The 27,653-nt window shown below is 40.1% G+C and overlaps 1 protein-coding gene across 1 annotated transcript in view; it reads right to left on the reverse strand.

Moving 5' to 3' along the window:
• Positions 1-27,653, reverse strand: part of PREX1 (phosphatidylinositol-3,4,5-trisphosphate dependent Rac exchange factor 1) — a gene marked incomplete at its 5' end in the record, with an annotated part of 169,837 nt that overhangs the window by 87,588 nt on the left and 54,596 nt on the right. The window contains 3 exons of the mRNA XM_082491124.1: positions 846-950; positions 6,831-6,953; positions 11,290-11,361. Coding sequence (XP_082347250.1) covers positions 846-950; positions 6,831-6,953; positions 11,290-11,361 — 300 coding nt within the window. The remainder of the gene's footprint in view (positions 1-845; positions 951-6,830; positions 6,954-11,289; positions 11,362-27,653) is intronic.

Raw genomic sequence — 27,653 nt, forward strand, 5'->3', positions numbered from 1 at the left:
CAGAAAAGAAAAAAGAAGGGCAGAAAGAAGAGCAGATCCTTTGCAAAAAGACAGCCTTTCACCTTGTAGCATTTACGAAGAAAAAAAGCTAATGTGCTGAATTAGTCCCTCACCTACAGGCCAATCCCATTCCAAATGCCATGCATTCATGGCCAGGAAAACAAGACACCCAAAAAATCAAGCAGAATTGAGGTTAAGGCTAGGAGGAAAAATATACAAGAAAAGAAAGAAAAATAAGGAATGTTAGGCAGAAGGCACTGTCTACTGGTTGTTTCTCCTCCCAGCCCAGCCTCTACAGAGGCATTTGAAGGCTGTATGCCACAGTCCCTCCCAACATAGATACTAATGCATCATGGGTTGGATGGGAGTTGCATCATTTTTGATAAAAGCAGAAATGACGCAGTCAAAACAACTCATCCAGACTATATTTCTTGCCCACAATTGGAATCATGGGGAAAAGGGTGTCAGAAGCAGGCCACATTTTTCTGGTGGGTCTGCAGATGGTGAATTGGTCAGAGAACTGACCAGGGAATCAGATCCACTGGGAAGTAGTTACAGCCCTGCTGCTGACTTATTGCATTACTCCTTTCACAATCTTTGCTCACATTTTCTGTTGCTTCTCTTAAAAAAAAAATAAAAAATAATAATCTTCCCTGTTTCTGCTGAAATCACTTGTACCAGAGCTGTGCTTAGTTCTGTGCCTGAACTCATCCATCCTGAGTGCTGCATACCTGGAACGGGTAATATCTGCAAAATGCCTGGCGTTCCTGAGATACCAAAGGGTTATTACTGAGTACAGTGCAAAGTCAGATCATTAAGTCAAGAGTGCTAGAGAAGGTGCTTACCAGGAGGAATGTTCTCACTGTTGGGATCTTGTTCAATTCCATCAGCAGTCTGAGTGCTTTCTCGTGGTTGCTACAGTACTCCTCGTACACAAAGAATTTGTCTTTCTGCAAGGAAAAACATTGTAACTTATTGACTCAGACAAAACTGGAGTGACTATTTTGTCACAATCTCATAAGAAATTCTTTACAAAGGTGTGTGCACTCAGAGTGGCATTAGGGCTGCAGTTTACATGAGGCGCGTGATACTCCTCTCATGTGAATAATGTATAGGGGCATTCCACTAATCCTAACTTACTCTGTTGTAACTTAACATCAGCTTTCTGAGCACAGAGACTTCCAGCACTTTTCCTCTGAAATACTCTTTGCTGAAAGAATGGATTTTGCTATCTCAGGGATACTTGCATGTGTGTCAGGATATTCCAGCAGAGTAGCCAGGAACAGACCAAAGCCAGGCACAAGCGGGCTGACGTTTCTGAGCTGTGCTGACCACTCCGGCAGGAGGAAGAACAGAGGTGGCAGGGAAGAACCAAGGCCTGGAAGAAGCTCAAAGATCTGGGAAGGAACTATAACACAAAGCGAACAGCTGGAAATCCCCTCCCTTTCAGGGCTGAGGGGGAACTCCCAGTGAGTTGGTTGGTTCACTTTGTGTTCTGAAACAAGCAGCAGACTTCACTATTTCAATGCAACACTAAATAGTGGATCAGCTGTTCATAACAGTTTCCCTAGATGGAAGAATTTCATCAAATACACACAAAATAACCGACATATTAGAGAAATTAAAGGAAGGGAAAGGTAGCTGCACAACTAGACTGAGGTACTTACACTGGAACATGTCACACCCACCAGCACATGCAGTGGAATGAAATTCCCTGTTAAGAAATTGCAGCACCAAGATCTGCTTTACTGATCCCCAGAATCAAAGACAGTGCAACTTCTTCTAACTAAAATGATCAGAGATGCTGAATCCATTGAAAACAGCAGATATCTGGAAACACTGAAATGATTCACAAAAGAGCAGTAACAACTCTTTCCATGCCTGAGCAGATTGGGCAAGGAGCAAGCTGATCCTTTCAAGGCTGCTGGGAAGGGCTGAATTTGCAGCAGCTATATTACGAGATTCCAGTAGTGCATTCACTGCAATAAAAGGAGGGGGGGGGTTGGGGGGTGAGTGTCTGGAGCCTGGTTTTAGTCAGGTTAAATGATTCAGAAGCCAAAAAGACCCATCATTTTTTGGGTGCTTCTCACAATAGTAGTTTATTTCCTAGTTCAGGTCAGCTTCTATGCTACGATGCAGTGCCATGCAGAGGTACTCAGACAAGCTACTTTGCATATCAGAAGTAATTTAGATGCATTAGCATGGCACTCTGCCAGGGGTAATATGTGAGGCCTTCCAGAGTTGGCATCGCAGGGCACCATGCCATGTAGACAATGCCCTCCAGAGTTTGTTGTGGCATTCACATCATTAATTTTCTATTTAGGATCCTGGCCTGAAAACTTTTTATCTGAATCTTTTCATCTCCCCAGTACTAGGCAGTTAATTTTGTTTTTAACTTTTGTTTGGACTCCTAGCACTCTTCAGAGATGCTGAGCTTCCTGTGTTAGCTGAAGATACCTGCAGCATCTAGCTCCTTTTAAGACAGCTCATAGTGATCCAAACAAAAAACTGCTGCCAACTGAAGGAGTTAAGTAACATGAAACCATGGGAAAACAGCTGCACTCCCTGGGCATTCCCTTCACTATTGTCACACCTAAAAGAAATTGTGTTAATATTAGTTTAGGAGAATCTGACATTCTGGTCAGATGCTCAATGGCTAGTTGTACATGCTCGGAGGCTGTAAAATGCTTTGGGGTTTGGTTTATCACTAATCTGGTGAAATTTTTTTCCCTCCTTGAACTTCCAATGGAAGAATTGAGAATAAATAGATGTATGTCCAAACACAACAACATGGTACAAAGCAAATAAAATAACAGCCACAAAGAATATGGTGCAAAGAGCTGGAATGCAGATGTTCGAGACTTTTATCCTTCGTCTACAGCTGTTTATATTAGTATGGGAGTTTAATATTTGGAAACTGAAAAGAAACAAAGGCTTCTGACCACCAGATGCAGGAAAAGGCAGGGCTGGGTCCATAACACAACAGAAAAGAGGCAATTGAGAGACGTGATTGTTTTCAACCATAAAAACTGGAGAGTTAGAGAATGAGAAGACAGATATACAAGTTTCTCCTACATTTCCTCCTCTCACCTCTTCTCAACTCCCTGGATGCACAAAAGCAGCATGCTTGAAACTAAAAATAGTAGCCATTAACACAGCAGCATCCGTTACATCAATGCACACAAAATGTCATTGCTCAGGTGTCTGACTGCAGCTTTGAGTGCCTGGAGTTTTGGCAGGTTATATTTAGATCATGACAAAATCCCTTTGCTAAAGTTCAAGTCAGTACAATAATTATACACACACCAGCATGCTTTCATCAAGTATTTTCCAGCTGTCCTTCATGCACGAGACCCACAAATATGAGAACTATGCTTTAAATTACTCAGTGTCTGAAGTGTTTAATTTCCTCTCTGGGTGACATTCAGTCCTGGACTCTCCCATCTCCTGGTGAGGAAATTATCAGTTACATAATTACAGATGTTAGCCCAGGAATTCTGAACCTGCAGTTACTCTATACTAAAGTGCAATTATGGTCAGAGATGTGACCACATAAAGATGGCACCTTCTTACTCAGCAAGTCTGCTGGATACACAGCTAGACCTTCTCATTTTGGTGACAGAAATAAGGCTATACTTTTCTTAGTTTGGTTAAAATAAATCTTTAACCAATAGTTTATTTTCCAAATATGTTATTTTGGGTCGATTAGAACTGCCCACAAATTAGTGCAAATTTGAAAATAGTTTTGACTAGAAAAAGCAAATAAGACATTTGGAAAATTGTAACAATTTTATTTTGACATATTTTTAACAAGGCATAGCATTTTCTTATTTCAAAGCAGGCTGAAACCAATTTTGTCAACAAGAAAAAGCTAAACAAAAGATACAATTCTCAAAAGAAGATCCCTGATGACTTAGCCAGTAAAATTGATCACTCTTGCAACATTGGTCCTAAAAATGAGATGAAAACACATGTCCCTCAAACAAGTTTCTAGCTATTACGTCATCAGAAGTGAAGCATTGTGCTCTACAGACAGTCATATGTTTTCATGACCTGCTCAAAAGAGCCGATGCTGATGAGGTGTGATTATTCCAAGTTCAGCATACATGCCATCTCTGATGTTAAAGACTTGTTCTACATGACATTTTTTTTAAGGCTGCAGATTCAATTTTGAATTAATGTTTAAGCATGTTCCTTACTGTGATATATGGTCATACTGAACTACAACTCCAGAAGTCATCGTAGCACCTAGCATCATACAATGACCTTCTCATGATCATCTGATCAAATGGAGTATCACTGGGAGAGAATGGCTGGTTTTGTTTCTCCAGGAAACCTCAAGTGTGCTGCAGGGGCTTCTTGTGGTGGCAAAATACTGTACACCATTTTAAAAAAAACTAATTTCAGCATGGTGGAAACACCTTCAGGAGTACTGTTTCTGAGGCACAGTGTTTTTTATGAATGCCTCTGCTTCATCAGAACAGCCGCAACTAGGGAAATGGAGCCTTTGGAAGCCTGAGTAGAAAGGAGCCAAAGACTTACTCTGAACCACAGTTGCCACTGGCATCTCCCCGTCACTTGCTGGAGAGTCACTGTAGAAGCCCTTGCTGTGACAGGGCACAAATCCCACCACCCTCACTCCCAAATACCCACCATGTCTTCTAAAACCTAGGCACAATCTGCATGCAAGGATAAATTATTTCCTCCTCTCTTGATAATCTTCTGTTGACTGTTCCTTACTCGGACTTGAGGTATCACAATGCTTCTAATGATATTCCTACATTTCCTTAAAGTAATTATGGATGAGACCAGCTTTTTCTATATATTCTGAATCGAACAAATGTTTCACTTCCTTCTGCATAAGCTGCTTCTTCCCTAGGGGATCGTGAAACAGTTGATGTACATATTATTTGCAATGCACTCCACAGACAGCAGTTTAAGCTGATCTCAGTCAAACTGCCTCTATCAGAAGACAAATTCTCACCAGCGCTCATCCCTGTGCATTAAAGTTTCATAATTCCTGTATTGTTGCATGTTTGATAAATAAGGAACATTACATAATTATTAAATTTAATAGTTACAAAATTCTATGTTCATATACAAGAAAACACTACCAATGACTACATATAGCAGACCTGCATTCAGTCAAATGACAGGATGTTGACATTTCTGGTTATTACGCGCCACTCTGAAGCACAGTAGACAGTTTGACAGCATGACTCAAAAGCCCTCTAATTTTGATACCCTCGCTAATGAATACTAATATATTAGTACAGCACATCTTGTTGGTAGGCAATGATTCTAGTGGGTATTCAACGCTCTAACTAAGTTCACCAGTATGTTTTTCAACAGCTGACAGTCAGTCCTCACATCTGATACAATTTTTAGGCATGGTGTCTTTCTGACCCTATTTTAATAATTGTCACAGCATGAATAAAAATTAAACAAGGGGGGCGGGGGGGTAGTTGGTAAAGCTCTATGGCTGTATAATTGCAGTCCACTCAAACTCAATGAGCTGTGAAAGCATGAATTCTGATTATGAAAGTGTAATAGAACATATTTTGATAGGAAGTTGGCCTGTGGCTTAAGGTGGGGGAGGGGGGGGAGACAGCACCTCTACATGCAGTTAATAGGAATTTGAAGAAATGGCTATTATGTACATGCTTTCCAATTTTCAAATGTCTCAGGAGAGCTGCTCCAAGTGAAAAAAATGTGCAACTTCAAATTATTATACATGTAAATTACGTAACTTTGCATTTAAATGAGTCCAGCTTGTAATTAAGTGTATACAATAAATGATCTTGCATATACAGTACGCTCTACGTACACAGTACGTATTAGTCAGAGGATGGCACACATCCATGATTGAAAACCAGGCCAAGTTAAAAACAAAACAAAACAAAAATCTACACAGGAAGAATTTCACAGTATAAGAAACAAATTACAATGACAGAAGCAATGACAGGATCATAAGCTGCAATTGCACGACCCTTAGTATGGCTCTGTGCTTTCCAGGATCACCTACATACCAATCTGACTGCCTAGGTTGGCACATATGATCATATTATGGATGTAGTGTGAGAACAAATAATACAGCTATCAGGCATAAAGTCAGATGACACAAAAGTAACCCCTAAAAATGTTCTAAACAACCTGGAACTGGCAGAATTAATTTGTATCATATGATGACTTCGCATTTTGTATCCCTGGCATTCTTGAGCTAGCATTATGAATCCAAAAGCCAAATTTTATTTACTTTTGAGCTATAGAATGCAGGTATTCATTTATTCCATGGTAAAAGGCTGCGTGTTGTAACTTGTGTTGCATTTCAGCACGATAAGCCATTTCACACTACCTTTCATTTACCAAAGGATAAACGTATGCACAGTCATTAACTACTGTAAATGATGTATTGTCCTTTGTTTTTAATTTTTAACTTTGTGGGTTGTTTTTTTTTTTTTTATTTTAAAATATACACAAAAATTATTCATTTACTTGAAAGTGTGCTACCTTTTTGAAATATTTGGAACCAAAGCAGACAAATTCTCAGCAACAAAATGTGATCAGCGGGGTGAGAAAAAAAGGAAAAAAAATGTTCAATGGGAAAAGGAAGAGTTTCTAAAAATACCTCGTTGTTTAGCTGAGTTTGATGTGGTTTCCATTGTTCTAACCCCATTCACAAGTTTTTTCCCACCCTACCTACAACTTTCATACAAGACACACATTGTCATAGTATTGCCACAAGCCTTAAAGATTAGGGCTAGCTAAGGGACATGAGAGCTTATGACAGGAAACTGCATTTTCAGATAGCATTAAGTCATTGTACTTACAAATTTTAAGAAAACATTTCCCAGTTCGTGCTGAGACTGAGGTTCTGGTTGTAAACAAAATTCCAGGGCAGCCAGGAACTCCTTGTGAACACCAAGAATGTCTTCGATGTTAGAAAATAAGATCTGAAATATAAAGAGAAAAACATTGCCAGCTGTTAATATATCTGAGAGTGTTCTGTTAAAGTAGTAGCACCAAAATATTGTGGCTCTGACTTGCTGTGATAGGATCTAAAGCACAGACAGGGACTCGTACAGAATGAATTACACTGTATTTGCCCTTTTCCTGGCCCCCTATGGAAATCTTTACTGCTACCGAAGTACCTGCTGTAAATGAAGGTTATCTTTCCAGATACCTGAGCATGATGAATACGAGCAACTTCTTTCAAGTCTACAGAAGGTTTCCTATGAGAACAACCAGGTGAATGGAATCACAAGGACCAAACTCTTGCCTTTCCTTCCCATACGTTAGAAATCACTTTCTGGAAGAATGGGATTTGAAGCTATCACATACAAAGATGTACCTGTAAATAAGAGACCAAATCTCTGCCACGTAGGATCTAGCATTTCACTGACTGGAGTACAGAATTGTGCAAAACTCTTGCAAACCACAGAGCAACATTTTAGAGTTCCGTTTCAGTGATCTCAGCAGTTCTAAAAGGTGTATGTAATGGGATAGAGCCTCTTGTTTAGATGTGTACTACAAGGTAATTGTACAATCTCACAGCTAAATGATCCCTACTGATTTGAATACACATGTGCTAAGGGGAATAAACTGACAGGGTGAAAGCTGCTATAATCACATAAGCTTTATAAGTCTTAATCATTTTCATACAAAATATGAGAAGAAAGTGTGAATAAGCATATAGGAGATGGAATGCTATCTGCACAGGGGGAGAAGTCCTGATTCATGGTGACACAGCCATCAGTATTGACAGCCACTGGAGAAACTCCTGAATTGGCAGAGTAAATCCTGGAGTCAGGATCCTGCAGTGACATACATATTTGCAGACGATGTTTTCTATCACTTTGCTTTAACAATGCCGCTTGCAAAGAGAAGATCTGCAGTGCAGTGAAACCAGCTTTCACATTGGAAGCAGCCTCTCAGGTCTTGCATGGTGAGTGGGTGACACTCCTCTGAACCCCAACGCGTGCAGCCTGACAGAGCCAGCCATCATCTTCCTAGCATTCGGCATGAGAAGTGATCGAGCCTAACATTTTCCAACACTTCCCAAAGCACCTTATCATAACACTAAGATTTTCAATTTTATGCAGTGGAATTCGTTCACCAGATGCGATACTGATTCAGCCTGATGGCTGGTGATGTGGCAGTAATTCAGAAAAACAATAATCTGTAAACTAAGTCTAATAATTAAAGACAGGAACGAAACCTCAATTCCTTAAAACTAGTTTCTCTCTGGTCTTGCAGGGGTAGACAAGATCAGTAATTCAAGGACCCTTCCTCTCTGCATGTAGTCAGGCTCAACTCTATACTTTCTGTTATTCAAGAATGGACAGAGTATTTTTCTCAAACTCCCTGTGCAAGCTGGCTTTGCTCCCCTCTCACTTCAGGAATACTGAGACATGGTAGTATGCATCATCATTAATGCATAATGCTGCCTCATAGCTCCCTTCTAGCTCTGAATAAAGTAAAAGATTCCAACACAATGAATTTGCACTGATGGCCTCGCAAACAAAATAAAGGACAGGGAGCTAGGACCATTTGATTGCTTCCAGAAAACTTCCCCTGCTAATTCAAGCAAAGCACACAATGGTTCTGTCACATGGCTGAAACTGATGTGATGACACGGTAGCCTCTGTCTGCATGGCTTTGCCAGAAGCTGTGCCGAAAGGGGATTAACAAGGAAGAGGAAAACATCTGTCAGGGATGATTTTATCCTTCAGGAGCAGTCTTCGGGGGGTATTTTTTGATCCAAGGAATATCTGTGTAATCTAATGAATTCCATGGTGGTCAGTAGAGCTCTGCTTGCAGCAGAATTTGCAGATAAGAGCCACTTGAAAATCAAGGCAGCAGAGAGACCTTGACGGCATGTGCTTCTATATCTAATACACCGTTACCATTTATAAGCCTCATGTGAGGAACTATGTCTGGCAGCTCTTGTACACCCTCAAGTTATACTGCCTTCAATCTACTATATCAGTAAAATGACATCAGTGCCCTGCTGTGAATGTAGTGTAACACTAACATATCAATAGTTATTCCCACATGAAGCAGCAAATAAACTAAAACCATTTTTTTTTATGATGTTGCTGCAGCTGTTAGTCACTGGAGTACTTGTAAAATCTGGGCCTGGCACCGGACTCAATGTGTCCTTTCTGGAAGGGGATATAGTGGCCAAAGTACTGAAATCTCCAGTGCTTGGCACCAGCTGTAGAAGAAACCTGCAAAAATAATACTGAGCGCAATAACCCAAATTATACTGAAAAGCACTTTCTCCTTTTGTTCAGAGGCAAGTGACTGCCAGAATACCTTGTATTTTCCTCTAGACTTTTCTGCTGCATGAAGAAAGAGAGGAAGAGAGAGGCTTCTCCTTACATAAGCTGCCAAACCATTTATACAGTCTCTACTACCATCTTTGCTGCTGCCAGCCACCTCACAGCTCTCTGGTGACTCAAGACACATAATATTAGCAGGCAGAGTTACCTTGCTTGTCCTGCCTGTACCAGCAATGAGTGAGAAAGGAGAGGGAAAGAAAGAACAAATATCTTTCAAATGGAGGAAAGACAATGAAATTATTTGAGGTAGAAGAAGGGGGCAGGAGGGGGACATAATATTGACTCCAAAGAGGAACACTGTGCCTTTGTGATTCTATTTCACTAGCAATAGGCATAGGCCCTTTATTACTGAAGAGAAGCTCTGTTATTGAAAGCTGGGTATTGTAATAATAAGAATAAATGACGTCTCCCAGTGGCCTCAAAAAGACCCCCCAGGCACTTCAAGAATGACACAAAAATGAAGTGGTACTTCCCCAGAGGAGTGTGATGAAACTTCAAATACAAATACATTTAAATCAGTAGAGAAAATATGGATTCTTCTGCACAGGCTTTGTGGGCACTGCATCTGATTATGTGGCAGTCATAATTAATATTCATTTTGATTATATATGAATAATGATAGAATAACTTTCATCACCAGGCTCAGCTGTTCATCAAAATGGCAAATAGTTGTGTAGGTTTATTTCTCATGCAGAGCTTACTTTTTGTGCACTTCTCTGCACACAAGATCTATTGTCACTAACCACTTTTCTACCTTTTCTTCAGCCACGCCCAAACTTACTTCACTATAGATGGTGACATTTTGGGGAGCGAGGACTTCTGAATTTGAAGACAGTGAGAGGCTTAGCTCCACAAAGCTGCCAAGCCATCTTGCTACCAAACCCTTCTGATGGCAGTCAGTCAATACTACAGTATTGCTAGCCTGTAGAATGAATAGCAAAAACGGGGGCTAGAGCCCTGCCAGGATCTGTATACATTCAGGTAATACTGGTATGTGAAACGGAGGAACCAGCCTTGGGGAAACACATGCCAGCTGCAGTAGTGCTGGCTGGTGTGATATACCTGTTATTGCTGTGCCCTGCTCCCACAAGTGTAAAGGGCAAAGTTTCTGCTGATTTAGGAGCTATAGGATCAAATACAAGACCAGTAAGTAAGCCTCTAATGGCAAACAAGCTGCACCCTGTCCCACTGATGATGAGGTTTCACTTGCGAATGTGTACAAAGAGTGTTTTCATTTGGCATATATATGTGTACAAGAAAGTACATATATGTATGTGTAATCACTACAAGAAAGTTTTGCTTGTATTTATGAAAATAACGAACAACAAAATCCCCTGTAACCATAGGCACTAGAGAAGCTAGCACCTCATAGAAACAGCTCTGTTTCTATGCCCCTTATCTCTTTCCAGCGCAAAATTCATGCAGGAACCTCCTCATGCAAGGGTCTCATGTTACTTATTCCTCCACAAGAACACCAATTCTTTCCCACTAGAACACAAAGGAATATTCCTGCCTCCTTCTCATCAATTTTAGATTTGTAAAAGACAGCAGATGCAAACTGGCTAACTGAATACTGCCAAGCAAAACAGACAAGGGCTGTGCATTCCCTGCCTTTCCTCTCAAAGACACTGAAATGTCCTCTCTGTCCTCTACCCACCATTTCACAAATCTTGCCAAAAGTTAGTATCTCTGACAACACTACACTGTTGTCAAATTTTACTGAAATTAGCTGGTGGGATGAAAAATTGCTGGAAGATGACAGCTATATGAATGGGCAGACATATTGACAGATAAACTGTCAACGTGAGCCTCTTTTCCTTAGGGAACCAGTTTAATAATAAGCATCAATATGACATGAGGATATTTGATATTCATATCGCTAAATCTAGCCTTTCATTACATATCATTTTCCCAAACAAGAAAATGAGGAAGACAGAAGAAATACCTTAACATTCTCCTCTGTTATGTACTTCTCAGCTTTGTCCACAGCATTCTGGCGGATCCGGTGTAGAAATGCCTGTAGATATAAAAAAGATTATGTTCAAACAGCTTGATTTCACTCTTTTATATCCTCTAGGATATAAATCCTTTTACATCCTCTAGGATATAGGATATTTTACCTGTAGGTTCCTGTCAACACAGTGTGGCTGATTACCTTTAAGACTGAAAGAATGTAAACATTTACCAAATCACCACCACAGTTCTTAGACTCAGGGTTGCATTCAAGGTCACACAAAAGACATTTCCTACAATGATGTTGGGTCTTGCTTAGCCATAAACGTCTTCCCTCCGCTGAAACTTTTAGACTTAATTATCTGTTACTACCAATAGACCACAGCGAGGGTCTGTTTGTTTTTTTCTTTGAAGGTTTTTCCCTCTCTCTAAGATGCAGCTGTTTTGACTTTGGGAGGCAGTGTGCCTGATGCACATCAAGACATATGTCAGCAAAAAGGACTGCAAAGAATGACAAAAGGACATTCATGCTGCTGGAGCTGAGGCACATCAGAACTATGAGCTAGGGTTATGGACAAGTTCAATAGATTCCATACGTGGGGAAGGAAAATGGAAATTGCCAGACAGCACCTGGGATACATTAGCCTGTTTGCTGTATTTCATTTGGTTAAAAATAGACAAAACCATGCTGGAACTTTTCACCTAGGCCAGGTTTCCCCTTCCCTCAGCTCTGCACAACTTTGGCTTCAATAGGTAAACCAATAAAAAGCTCCAGGCCAGATACAAATGGAAAGCAATCCAAATATCAACCTTCAAAGCATAATCCTAGTTGGGACCTACTTGCATTTGCACTGAACATAGCCACAACATCTATGATCCAGTGGAAGGATCCACTGTTTTAGCAACTATTGGCTGAAGTGCACTTCTGAACCGAGAGTAGGGAATTTTACCTTCCACAGGATCAGGAAAGAAAGTTGCAAATACCCACAGGTGAGACTGAAGGGAAGCCAGAGAGGATCAAATCTGCTGTGATAAACTATATGACCCATGCACAGAAGGGTAGAGGGCTTTCCTCTCTGTTCTTGCTAGTGGTTTCTAACTTGCCTCCCACACAAAGCAGTGAGCCCTGGGGAGTGCTGTGAAAAAGGAAGAAAGGAACTTTTCTTATTCACCTGAGACAGAGAGGGGAAGCAGGTCATTTCTTTGTATTTATGGTACAAAGCAGCTTTGTTACAGCTTGATAATAAAAGGCTTTTAAAAGCTGAACTATTCCTGAGTAATGCCCATGTCAGCTGATGCACACTCAGCTTTTTCTTTTTTCCTTTTGCCTGTTGGGATTGGCAGCAGCTTACAGCCTGATAAGAAGCAATGTCACTGAACCAAACTTAGAGCTTACGGAATGCCTTTGCCTCTGGTATTTTGGTTGGAAGACAGTGAACATGTCTCTCTGTCTGACTTCCAGCACTAAAAGGGGCATATCTCTGTTTCTGCTTAGCCACGGCTCTCTGTCACTTGTCAGCCATTCACACTTTACAGGACAGGCACCAATAAAAAAACAGAGATCAATTAATGAGGCGCACAGACCCTACATTTGCTTTTGGCCCTGGATTGTCAACTTGCTTTTGAACAAATTTCAGGGACTATAACCACGTTACTTCTCTTGTATTGCTAAGCAGAAATGAGACCCTGGCTAGACTCCAGCTAGATATGGAGAGCTTGGAGCAGGTTGTGTGGACTAAGAAGCCTGAGGAACAGATTTCTGTGTTAAAGGGACAAGACATATGTACCAGTGGTCAAAGAGGCATTTTATAAGAATCAGCCAGTCCACCTTGCCAATAATCTGGCCAGGAACTGCTGCAATGTTAACGTACTGCCCAGCATCTTGGCAACAGTCTGGGAACTGTCTGAGATGAAGTGTTTGGCATGATGACTAATGGCATGAGGATTGACAGGAATAGCTGCTGCTCTTCCACTTCAGTGTTGGGTTTGATATCTGAGCATTAATAACCAGGCATCTGATTTATATGAGGTAGCACATCATATTAAAGTCACTCATTCTCAAAAGATAAGCCAGGCAGAGACTTTTCCTTACTTTAATAACATCTCTGTTTGGAGACAACAAATCCAATTGGAATGATTAATTAATTTACACAATTAGCAGCTCCACTGGTGACTAATAGTTACCTGCATATTAGTCCCAGTATGGTGGGTGTAATAATAGAAAGCTGGTAAACAGAAGTGCAAATCACATTAGCTGTTACAGGCTAGTCAATAAAAAAGCTGAGTCCGTGTTAATCTAAAAAACAGCTTTTCTGTGATGCATGTCTGAAAAGATCATTTAATGTGAGTGTGAGAAAGGGAGAAAAGGAGAGTGAAAAATAAAAAAAATAACTGAGAAAGGCATAGAAGCAGGGAGAGAGTAGAAAGGGTGAAAGACATGAAAGGGAAAGAGGCAGTCAACTTCATAGATAGTTTGTCAACTATCCTACAGCCTCTGATTTGTCTTGATGTGCGTGATCAGCAGTCTCTCCAGTAATAATAAAACAAGACAGTTACAAGAGATTTTGGTCCTAGAAATTTAGTAGTCTACTTTCCAAAATACAATCCCCCCCAAAATATCAAAACTCAGTGGATACAGAACTATTTGTTCCCCAGTTTTCAATACCTTCTCATGTGGCAAACAGAATCTTTTGCAGTACAGCCATTCAAATTAAAAAGCATGATAAACACAGCTATTAAACAGCAGTTCACAGAGCTAATGTTGCACGCCCTGTTCACATGACAACACCACTTTCCTTCCAAACTGCTTCTGACTTGGAAAAAGCAGCCTTTTTCCCAGAGATGTTGTTCAGACATTCAGGTCAGTGTTTTCCAAACTTCTCAAGTGAAGTTTTTGTGCTACCAATTTTACTAGGCTCATCTGTACCAACACCATCCCTATATTGACCTGGTGACACAGACTCTAAGACCAATTACACAAGTAGTATGCAACTCTAGGAAACGTAGCTACAGGGAATGGTATGATCTTTTATTAGACCAACTGATTTATCTGGAAAATCAGACAGATTTTTGGGCCAGGATATGACAGGTGATGAAAAAAGACGAGGCGGGGGTGGGTGAATATTAGAAAACTTGCTATGTCCACATCTTATTTATATTCCAGAACATATTGTTATTAAAAAGGAAGTAGTTGAAGGGGTAAAGGCTTTTCTGGCCACCTACAAAGTTACTAAGGCAAATGCTTTCTCTGGCTGCTCCAACTTCTTCACACTACACAACTCATATATAAACTCAAGGGGTCTAGTCTATGACATTTTTCATGAGGAACTTTCAGGGACCCCTCAGTATAACCCTCTTCATCTGCAGCAGTTTCAGTCTCTGCAAAACTCAATACCCTCCAGGTATATGTGAAAGAATAGGGTCAGCTTTCTTGGGAACTCTTGAAAACCTTTCCTAGGACTTGAGGACTCTGAAAATCATTCCTAGGACACAGCAGGATGGTCATGATCACCTCTCCACCACAATCAAAAGCAGAACTCTCTACTGTGGCATGCTGTTGGTTTCCTACACTTAGAAACTATCAGGAATTCAGGCAAGAACAGCCGTTTATGATACACTCTATACTGAAACAACAATCATGCATCAGATCAGTACGACACTGTTGAAGAGCTAGCAAGAGATGAAGAGGCAACAAAAGTAGACTCTCCTCCCTTCTATTTGCTTGTTGTATGCTAGTCAGGACTGATATAAGGTTAAAAATTTCACAAAAAAAAATAGAGATAAAAAGACAGCAGATAATACATCTTCTCTTCTTATCCCCACAAATGCTGCATTTGCTCTCTTGCCATCTATAGTGTTCTGCTGTGCTTACACTGGGCCGGGTCTCTGAGCAACCCAAGCTGCATGGTGGACTACTGCTTGCTCAACGGAAGGGGGAGAAGGACTGGTAGAGGCCACAGGTACAGAACAAAAACAGGTCACGGCACATGTAGGGAAAAAATATGAAACCAGACTGATAAATTTTCATTCTTCTGATAAACGACCGTGAAGGTCTAATCTTCTATGCGTATGTGCTAATCATTAGGGAAACAGCCCACAGAGGATTTGTTTTTGTTTAAAATTCTGCTGCTGCATCAACATAACATTTATTTGTGCACTGTGACTTGTTGCCCTAGAGGTCTGTCGCTTCTAAACTCAGCAGGCCATGTCTGATGCTCCTCATGACATGCATAAACACGGTTTATAGTTTGTTTTACAGTACAAATGTCTTGCAGGATTCAAGCAAATCTATGACAAATTAGAATGAGCAGAGTGAAATGCTTCCTTTCTGCACCACATCATGTCAGGCAAGCTCCTTCCAATAAAGACTAAGACAAACACATTACAAATCTAGAATGCAATTTAGGTCTAAAAGTTCATATTAGTAAATAAGTACTTTTTAATGGCCCCTTTTTAATGAAGGTGTTTTGTTCTTCAGTTCACTATCCTTACAGTCTATTGTTGCAATGAAACCCTGCTGCTTTGAGTGTCTTTGCTGCACCTCTGAACCACAAAAGCTCCAAGCAAACTTTAAGGAAAGGAATCTGCTAATTGTGAGTTGTTCTCACACTGAAGATGATGAAACAACTGGGATTTCTCTCAAATGCTTTTCAAATGGCCCTTGTTGAACTTTGACTTGTAGCCTTAACTTTGTTAGGGAAAATTAGTGTTTACCACCTTCTGTGTAGCATAAGTAACACGTGGCAAATACTAAGGATGAAGCAGTGATAGTTTGTTCATGCCCCTTCTCAAAATTCACATCTAAGGCAGATACTTCCTCAAATATTCAGAAATAGCAAGAGATTTCTGATTAAACAGCAAGGCAGGCAAACTGTACAAAACTTTGAGGGAAACGAAAGGGAGAACAGAAACAGACAAACGATGAGGCAACTGGCTACCATATCCAGAAAGAGCAATATCTGAAACTACAATCCTGTGAAACCCATTCTCTGAACAGGTGACTGGAATTTCATATTTCCCTTAAGAGACAAATGAGACAATTTTGTTAAGCTCATCAATGATCAGGACTGATTCAGAACAATGTCAGGATCTAGACAAGCCTAGTATTTTCAGTGTTAAAATGAATAAATTGCTTTACATTTGTGCGATCAATTTTTTAAAGCTTCTTCCAAGTGCAGACATTTTGACTCCAAGAAAACGTGCTCACAGTCACAAATGAAGAGGTGACATGGACAGTGAATTTCATCATTTGAGCACCACTAGCATCTTCACCTTACAACTACAGCATAGGGGCTATGCATTAATCTCTCTCTGACAATACAGAGTACAACTTGTCATAAAGATTTGAACAATAACTTGCAAGTGTAATTTTAATTATTTTTTTCCCATCACTTGAATAAGGGTTGCCACTAAATGTGGCTGTTAGATAAGCCTTTGCCTCCACTGCAGTACAAGCGAGATACCAAAATACTCCATTGTCTTTAGCAAAGCAGCTTGAAAGTCCTGTGGGAACATGGCTCTCCTGAAATAGTCTGACAATTTAAAATGAATGTTTGCTGAAGTTTGTGTTTTAAGAGCAGGTGCATCCTTGCTCATGTTACTCAATTGTTAGCTTTGAACCTTGTCATCCTGATCATGCTCTCTTGCTTTCTATCAGATATGCAGTTTATAAGCTAAAGCCCTACACAAATGACAGGAAACATAAATATCCTGCATCCTACATGCAAACTGCAGTTCTCACCTGGACTGAAGTCCGAAAGACAATGAAATAAATAATCTCAAAATAAGGCAACAGTGTTAAAATGTGTTAAAACAAATACATTGTTAATTTTGTATTAACACTTTAACACTATTTGTACAAAATAAATCCCATCAGAACTGTTTTTCCCCTTCATAACAACTAAGTGTGCATTTCTACAGACAACTAAGTCCCTTTAAGCATGTCGTAAATACCTGAATGCAGATTTTTCACTGAATGCTACCACGGCTTTGGGTTACCAACCAATTGGGAATCAAGTCACTTCAACTGGAGGTGAACCTACCTAGAGTGGTCTGCAGTACTATGCACCGTTAACCAAAAACTACTGACTTCCATCCTAGAGACAGCTAGATTTTAAAGACAGATGAGGTCATTCTTGTGTAAATTCAGACAATTGGTTTTCAAACATCTTACCTTCCTGTACAAAAGCAAGCACATACATGTAAAATACTGGGTCTGATTCAGGTTTTTCAGTTGTTAAATTTCAGTTAGAATATTGGAAATGAGAAGCAACTCCTTTGACATCACTAGCATTACACATGTAAAACAGCAAGACTGAAGCAACTCTACTACTTTTAAATAGTATATTACTGTACCTCTTACATTGTAAACTGGCAATCCTGAATTCACTTATTGCTCAATTACTGGCTGCTATATTAAGATTTCTATAAAAACACATTTTTAATTATTAGTATCTGGTGAAGGAAGAAAAGAACTTAAGCATCAGATGAGTGCATTATACTGTCATTCCTGCATAGAGTATTTCACCTATGAAGAATATTTTTCTCTAGATCCTCTTAAAACAATAAAGAGCCACAGCTGTGAGAGAGAGCAACTCTGCAAAAAGTAGCTCAGATCTACAGCCAAATTAATTTATCAGCAAACAGCTGAACAGGGACTTGCCTGGTAGGCAGAGGTGTTTAGCAAGAGGAAATAGCATCAGAAATATCTTTTATTGCCCTTATTTCAGGCTTCCTGTGTATCAAATTGGCTTTAAAGCCTAAAAGCTTATTGGTACACATTTATTTTTTGATCTATCCCCTGAAGAGGAACTAAACTATTAGCTAACCAAGATGATTTAAAAAAAAAAAAAAAAAAAAGCAGCAGCCATGTACATTACAGAATATCAAACACATTCTCTGCAAACAGTTCGGGCAGTCTGAGCTGTAAGCTTGCATCATTGCCTACTGTTAAGCAGAAGGTCAAAGGTCAAACAGACACTACTGTACAGTTTTTAAAATGACACTTCTTTTCCAAAGGTTACAGCCCTTGCATAATCTTATGTTAGACATGAAATGAGGTGAACTACTTATGCTGATCACCTACGCTCTATGATACTCATTTCACTATTTTTGAAAGCAAATATGAAGATGTCTGTCTTCAGAACTATTACCTCCATATCCCTGGGGACAACATCTTTCTTGCTTATATGCCCCAACCCCTCCCCCCGCCACTTCCTTCCTTTAAGAACACTTTTTTTTACTCCAGTGCTGTCATTTAGAATAACAATCATTTTTCACACACAAAAGCATGGATGTTGCAGCATGAATCATGTCTGCCCACAGACGACTACATGACCATCTGCAAAAAAAGTAGACTCCACCTAAGGCGAAACTGAAAGACCATCAGAAAAATAATGCAGCTTCAGTTGCAAAATCCAGATTTATCACAGGGGAGAGATCTTTTTACCTGAAGCATACTTTCAACAGGTATTTTTCATAATTGTATAGATACATAAGCAATAAATAGTTCTATACATATTACAAAACCTCCACTGATACTGACAATTTAATAAACATTAACTAAGCACTGATCATGGCAATTTGAAACCTCTTCCCCACTTCTTAGTCTAACATATGGTGGTTCCTGATAAATACCAAATAAAATATGAGGAAGCATTCAGAAACTCAGCTGTTTAAAATTATGTAAGTGTATGTATGAATAAAACGCTTGAATAAATAAACTGGATTATTTCTTTACATACAACATAAGAGAAATAGCCACTGCTTATGTAAGCTATATGCCTGAGATATTTCCCAAACTCAAACTGATTTGTCCTTACCAATCCTGCATGTTAAGGCTCATGCAGTTGTGACCAGGCTTGGCTGATTTATCTTACATCTGTCTTGCCATTCAGTGTTACACTGTCTATAATATCAAAGTTGACGAAAACCAGTTGCAAAATACTGGCATTGCATAGGACTGGGATTTTCAATGGTGCTTAAGGGAGTCAGACATTCCAATTGCTTTTTACTTACTTTGACTTTCTTGACATGGGTGCACCACAAAATGGTTTCTGTCAACAAATCACTGTGGCTAGGATTCACCTCATCTAATTGCACCCAACTACAAGGTGAAGCCTGCCCTAAGTTAGTGGTAGAGGTTCCCTCTACAACAGAAAGCAATGGGCAGGCAACTTCAGAGCATGAGTCACTGCACTCTAGGAGTGATGTTTAAGAAGAAAAGCTGAAGTACCCTCTAGAAATGCCCTCCTTCCATCAAGAGAGAGCCTGGGTGACAAGTCTAGACCAGACCACCCTCCTTGCCTGTACCAGTTTCACAGCATCTGCAAATACAAAGTTCCAGGGCAATGAGTGTTACTGAATCATTTCTAAAAGTGAGCCAGTGATCGTGTCGCTCAGCATGGATGCTACAAACATAGGGGCATTGCAAGTTGACACACGCAAAATTAATGTGCACAGACATTCTCAGCATGGTAGTATTCTGGGACTCATCACAAGTGAACTGATCTAGCAACACTTCCCAGAAACTCTCCAAAAGGATCCCAGACTATATCTGTATTTCCAGTGTATTGATGTCTACACCAGAATTCTGCAACAACAAAAAAAGTCCAAATTCATTCATGCATTAACTGACGAAGGAAGGTGAAATCAAAGGGAAGTGAGAGTGAAATATGTTGCAGTGTTTCTCTCTCCTAAGAGAGATCCCTTTCTTAAGGAGGGTTTGTTTTCATTTGAATTACAAAAAACTTTTTGTGAAGTGAAAGCCAGGCTGGTGCTGCAGAGGGACACTTTGTCTCTTCTCTACCATTGCCCTGACCTCTGCTATCCCCTTCTCCCCTCAGTCACTAATATTTGCATCCTCAGACAGGTCTGAAGATCCCAATTCATTTCAAGGCCCCAAAAAAGCTACATTTTTCATGTTTCAAATCACTCAGGACTCATTTCTACTAATTTCTTCATATCTCCTGTACCCAGTCTCTCTTAAATCCTCTTTTTCATATCAACAGAAAATGTATTTGTTTGGATTTTCAAAGGAGCTTAAGGACGTTATGTACCTAATTCTCTCAAGCCTTTGGAATATTGTCCTTTTTATTGGCCTTTTCATGTCTTTCTCCCTGTTCTGCAATCATGAGATGATTTTGACCACCTTACTGCACTGTGGAACTCTTAAAAATGTTTTCAGGATATAGTTTGTTTGAATAGTGTGTTTTACTTCATTCCTCTTTTATGTAGAGGAATAAATCCTGACAAGTCTGTGTCTGCTTAGCCCTTATGTTACTTTAACAAAAGTCTGCTTCAGGAGTAAGGGCCAGTAAACAACAGATACATACTTTAAGATTTGACTCATATTACTTACATTCACTATGTACATAATGGAGAGAAGCCTGCAGACTGCAACCAGTTCTAGATTAGTGATGTCTCCAACTACTAAGATCAGTACCAGGGAATGTTTAATCAGGTTTCAGGCTCTACACAGATACTGCTTTTTCAAGAGGGAGGTAGAAGCATCAGAGTGACTACAAATATCATGTGGTCCCCAAAAATAGTAAAGTCTGGATGTTGAATGTAATTGTAGCAAAAATTGTAATTTCTTCAATTAATATTTCAAGAACTTTGATATCAGAAAGATTATTCTCTCCCTTTTCTACTCTTTCTTTTTCCAGTGATGATGTATTAATACATTAAACACTAAATAGATAAGACAGAAAAACTTGGAATTTTTCCATGGAATTTTTTTAAATCAGTTGCAAGATAGGCTGGGACTTCTCTGGCTTTATCCCTCAACAGGTAAGGATCATAAAGAATAGATAAAAGCTTAAAAAATGTTCCATCTTGTCTTGCCTATTCAGTTTCTGAATATGTGTTATGAGCTGATCATTTCAGAACCACAAAGTGAACAATTTTACTTCAGGTGAACGGTCAGGCAAACAGAACTGCCAGAACATGCAGGGGTGTAAATACACATAAACTTTACTGATCACCTGTCAACTTGGCCCTTAGTCTTCCAACTGAGTTTATGTGATGATATCGAATAATATCAATTTCCAAGCTTAGATTGAATCCCTGAGTGAACTGAGGCAGACCAGTTCAGCTTACTGCCATCAGCAACACTGACACTTGTTCTAAATTACATTGTGAATCTACACTGGGCTCAAGTGCCATGATCTTGGGTGACCCACAAATTTGATCTATGCTGCAAACATGTAATAAAATCCCAGGATCCTATTTCACTAGGAACATTTTGTCTATGTCCAGCCGATATGTTCTTAGAGTGTCATAAGCCAGTTTAGCACCAGACATTGGATCTAAATATTGAGATTTCTTCTATGGGTATCTTCTCAGAGAGATGTCTGTCTGACCTCATGTGTATATAAGTGGCTAACATGCTGAATGAACAGTATTTCATGCACTGACTTACACATGCTGGATATCTATCAGGTTGTGTATCAAATCAAACTCTCAAATGCACGCATAATGTATAAATATTTGTGCTTGATTCTTAAGTTTAAAAGGACCCGAGTGCAAGCTGACTGAACAGAACTGTTCCTTCTCAACTCATAAAATTCAGAGCTACAAAAGAACAAATCAAAACGTCAAAACAAGACATTTCACCTTTGAGAGGTCCTCAGAAGTATTTGCATCAGGTCTGTATATGCACTCACAGGTTTCCTATTAATCAGTGTTCACAGCTGAAGTAAAATTGTAAGCATTGAAATCTGTAGGTGCCTTATCCAGAAAACTAGTATTGGAATTGGCAGCAACTGCTAGAAATCCCAGTGAAACTGTCCTGATTTCAGGCATATTGGCCACCAGATTTTAGGCAGCAAGTAGTCCTAACTGCATTTGAGAATCATGGGACTGAAATTCCAAAGTTGTTTCTAGTTTAGGAGACTATCCTGGTATCTGCTTGTGCAGCGACCGCAGTCGGCTCCTCTCAGGGTCCTTATGAGCAGCAGTGTCTGTATGAGCTCCCTGGCTGGGGATGTAAATTCTTATGGAACTCTTCCTCCTTCAAAACCAGCAACTGGGGCTCTGGTGCAGCACATAAGTGTTAGCATTCCTGGCCTTTGGAGCTTGAAATTCCCTGCTGGGAGAAATCTGCTTAAGTGACTGTGGTGTGACAATGAGGAATGCAGCTTTCCGTGAGGCAGCACAAACTCCACAAAAGGCCGTGACGTTCTGGGATTCTCATGGCTGAAGCCTAAGGAGAGCGGGTGTTTCTCTGTAGCCTGTGAAAGGTTTCCAAGAACTTCAAATGCATGGAAAAATATGTGATTTGGTGAAAAGAAGTAGAATCCAAAAAGGGGAAGGGGGAGGAAGGGGAAAATAGAGGGAACTCCAACTGCCCCACGCCTTTTCTGTTAAAGGCAGGATGGGCTGATGTTCATGGAATCATCTAAAAAAATTAACTAAAAAAGTTAAGAGTTAGTGAGCTAAAAAAATTAACCTTCTACAGGTAAATGGAAAGGAAAATGAATCTCAACAAGGATGCTGATCTGAATTTTCATATTCCCCATGCAAAGGCTACAAGGCAATGTGACACATCACCCCCCTGAAATCAATGAAAGCAAAGTTTAGTCTCCAATTTATTGTCTTTATACAAACTGCCAGTCAGGCCACACTATACGTCTTCTGAGAAAAGAAAGTATCTGTTTACAGAGATATCAATTTCTATATTTTGACTACATAGTAAATATTTTTCTGTATTACAATTTCATAATTCACTAAAGAACAATGCTGTACATAAGAATGAAATGTCCGTGGTCTCTGATCAGACCATCAACCTCTCTTTAAGTAAGCACAGGGAATAAGTTTGCAAAACTACACAGCACTTAATGCACCTTTTCTATCCAAGCACTCAGGCTTTTTCACTCAACTTTGATTAAAAAAAAAAAAAAACAACCCCCAAAAAAAACCCACCAGGAATTTTGTCTGGTTTCAGCTACACCATGATTTCACCTCAGGAGAGGTATTTCCAGGCAACATGGCAGGAAATATTTCAACATTTGACTAAATCTAACCAGTCAAAAAAGCTGTTAATTTAAGAGTTGTTTTTTGTTGGTTTGTTGGGTTTTTTTTGAAAGAAAGACAATGCATTTCTACTTCCTACCACAGACAAGAAAGGAACATGGCTTCAGAGTTGCCACTTTGCATGTGCTGTACTCTCAGTTGGTCCTCGCACACAACCGCTGATTATGGTTGCATGCAGAGGAAGACGGGTTGCATACACAGCTGCATCTTGCAAAATGTGCCTTAATGTATTCGCAATTATTTACACACAAAAAAAGAGGAAAGAAAGAAAAAAAAAGTGTGTCTTTCACATGTTGGTTTAAAAGAGGAATTAGAAAAATTAACCTCACAAGCACATTTTTTGTCACCAGCCCTGAGCAGGAACAAACAGTTTAGCTAATGAAAAGCTGCTTGCTGAAAGTACAGTAGCTGATCCGAACGAGTTTTCCTAACTGAGCCCAATCTAACAACATCTGCACCATTTTAAAGTGTGCACCATCTGACTGCAGCTGTTCATGGTGATGGCACAGTGTTTTCCAGCCACCTTTCCCATACTGGAATAAAGTAGTAAGCAAAGACTGAACTGGGCAAATAAGTGGGAGAAAATCCTCAATTAATTATGAAATACAATGGCAAATTTTTAAACAAACCAGAAATCTCCCTGAAGGCAGACAATGACATTTATGGGCCTTGCTTTTTTTTTTCCTTCTCTTTCCCAAATAGCACTATGCTCCTAACCTCTACAGAAAAGCACAATCCCACTGCAGAGTGCTCTGGAGCCAACCCTCTGTCCACAGAGCACCACAGAAACATCCTTAGAGGGCTTATTCATGTCAGGATTCCTGCCCAATTCTACAGACTTAAAATATTTGGGCTATTCAAAAAAGCACCAGTTTGGGGTGCCTAGCCAGACCTAAATTCTTCACTGCATCCAATAATGAACAGTAACCTGTCCCATTCCTTCTCGGACAAGTGGAAAATTATGCCATTTTGCCAGGTCAAAGAGCTAGACAAGAGCACGGTCTAAAAATATCGCCTGTCCTACTGCCCCAAGCCAGCCAAAGAGCTGGGTTTAACAGTTCCCCTTCACGTACATTTATTTTGTTGTGACAGGGTAAAGAAAAGCTCCCTCTCATTGTGGCATTTCTTCTCTGCACACATGTTCTTGCAGAACACAATCATATCACACACAGTCTTAACCCCCAGCTTCCTCTGAACCAGAGCAAAGAATTAGACCATTATATTTTAAACATAAAGGGGAAGTTGAGAGAGAGCAAAGCTTGCTAGGAGACCCTGAACTGAATGGCTCCAGCAAGCAGATTGCCCTCCCCAGCATTCCCATGGCCTCTGACTTGTTTTGAATGTTTGTGAGGACTCACTAGTACTGCCTGGGTACGGATGAGGATGGACAGGGCTCTCTTAACTATAGGCTATATTAAAAGGTCATCTTTACTTGGAGCAATTTAGAACTGACGGGTCAAATGTTTTGTGCTGTGTTAGGAGCCAGTATTGAAAGTGAGCTAGCAGTTGTGTTTCTAATTTATGTATATTCTAGACTAAAGCTAAAAATGTAGCTTTCGTATCCATTTGCTCTTTCTTTACAGAGGTGCAAATAGATGGAAAAACTTCAAAGGAATTACTAAAATTTTAATTTTACTAGAAGTGGCTTTGTGATCAAAACAGTTTGTTTAAAGTATTCTGATGTTTTTAAATGAAAAACAGCTAAAGTTTTAGTTCCCTTCATCTGAAGTCAACCAAGTTACATTGCTGGGAGACGAGAAGCACATCTCTCCAATACAACTTATGTCTCTGCAACCTGCCCTTTTCTCAATAACGCCACAGGTTTCTCCCTTGCATTGCAAAAAGAATAATTAAGGCAGCTTAGGGTCCTATCACCTGGACAGTCTTTTGAAAATTGAAACAACTATTTTTAAAGCAGGTACTTCATATCTGCAGACCTGGAACTAGGATTAGACACAGCTTTTCCTGCTACCCCCATCCAGCCAGAGGAATTGTCTCTGCTAAGAAAAGGACATTGACCACACCGCCTACGTGCCAGTGCACTGACTGGTGCATTTAGCAGTCCATTCATTCAGGCTGCCATCTTCTTTTCTCAAATATTTTCCCCTCAGCTGCCTTTTCATTAGAGGCTGAATAGTAGCACCTACTGTCTAGCCAAGAAATTCACACAAGGAGTTCCCTTTGAAGCCGATACTCCTGCCATTCGTCCTGTCTGTCAATGCACCAGCTCCCCATCCAAGTCCATCGTCAGTCACCTCAGACACTGCTGGCACTACTTCCCCCAATGACCCATCTCTACCAGTCCCAAGAACTAACCTCTAAATATGCTGCCAAAGCCCAGGTCCATGCTGGGCCAAAGCAAATAGCTTATTTAACACTTCATCCACCACGTTTACACACTGGATTGAATTTAGCCTTTGCAAGAGTCCTAACCGCATCTGTGAACCCAGCTGATTGCCAGTTACTGAGTGCTCACACATAGCAGGGCTTTTATTTGTAATAAAATATTTAAAGTGGAAAAACACCCCAGAATTTAATAAAAGCAACAGTCTCAGATTGCCAATGACTTGTGGAGCATCTATTCAGATGCTCAGAATTCCCTACATAAATAAAGCTGGACTTTCAAGTTCTGCCAATTAAATAAATGCCTGTTTTAGCTCAGTTTTGTACTAAAACAGTAACCAATTTTACTTATACAAAATAAAGTGTGAGGTCCTGGATTGTAAATAGGGTCCATTTGTGGATGTATTTTCACCCAGTTACTTTGCCTAAATAGCTAACTGTTCAGAGAAAAAAAACATCCAATTTGCATACCTAAACAGAAATGCATAAGACAAAGGCAAAATGCACATACAAGATTGCATTTAGACATCAGAGTTTTAAAGTGTTGGTCATTCCCACAGAAAATACAATAGATATAAAAGCTTTTTAGGAATAAGTGTTTATAAAAGTTACCCTGAAAGCTTATAGAGGCAACATCTTTTCTAGAGATGTTGGTTTCAGCCTTCTTGTACAGCAAAAATCCCAAGAAAAGAATTCTGGATGCTCCATCAACTATCACCTCCGTACAGGATCCTTTATTAAAACCTTTTTTGTTTTTATTTGAGCCATGTACCAAGTTAAAGAACTGTGTTTAAATGCACTACAGATGGTGGATAAAGCAGAGACAGGAGTACAAGTGGGACAGTAACTCTTCCTTCTCTGCTAACAGCCCGAGCAGAGTTTCCTGCTCTCCATACTCTGGGCAATCACCCTTCTGTGACCTGGAAAGAGCCTGTCTTCCTGTCTCAAGCTATTGACACTTGAAGCCGCCCGGTGGTTTTCTCCAGCCTAGGTATTAAAGCAGCAATACAAGATGGAAATAAGTGACTCCACCAGTATCTACACCTACCAAAACCCACTCTGCACCCAGTCTCTGGCTGCACATTCCTATCCCCTGCCTTGTACCAACATTGCTGCTTATGCAATTAGGCAACTGCAGCCTGATTGCAGCTGCCTGAGGTAACTCAAATAGCCAAACGCTGACCACATAAAAATTAAGTAACTCCCTTACAGACACCTTAGCTTCCTGAACTGCATCATCTGAGCATTACTGCTAATACACGTAAGCAAGTTAGACACAAATTAGAGCTGTTTAAGCTACTGCACCCTCTGTGCTTTCTAAAACTTACCCTGGAGAGCACGCATCTTCTGCTAGAACATACTAAGCTACTCAAGTTAAACTGGGGAGACAGCGAGGATGGGGCTGCAAGGCTTGGTCTAAACTGGAGTTTACATTTGCATCCCATCTTTGAAGCCCACTATAGCCCTGTAGACCATTCTGCATGCATCAAGCCCAAAGGGACAGGTCAACTTGCTACACTACATTGTACATTGTGTACACTTTTGGACTACAAAGTAAATAACAGAGGCTTATGGGTTTCACTGTAACATCCTGTGGCTAACACCCTGCTGGTGTGCGCGTGAGAAGTGTTAATTGAGTGGCAAGTATATGTAAGTAAGAAGCATGGCTTGATATTCAGGGGGGAAAGGGGGGGGGGGGGGGCAAAGGGTTTTCCTTGAAATTTTTCAAAAGCAAAGACATGTGGCTTCAGCATCAAACCTTCTCCATCCATCCCCTTAAGTACAGAGAGGTGCTTTCATTTCAACACTGTAGCTTTTGTCCTATTAAAATGGCAGCCTGCTTGTCCTTAAGTAACAGTAACAGGCAGTTCCACAGTGATGAAGCTACAAACAAAACACAGTACCTGCCTCTCAGCAATCTAAGGACTTTCCCTGTACTTAATAAACTTCCCCATTTTATTTTATACAGTGGCACCTGTT

This window comes from Vanellus vanellus (assembly GCF_965231255.1).
Source record: "Vanellus vanellus genome assembly, chromosome: 15".
Taxonomy (NCBI): Eukaryota; Metazoa; Chordata; class Aves; order Charadriiformes; family Charadriidae; genus Vanellus; species Vanellus vanellus.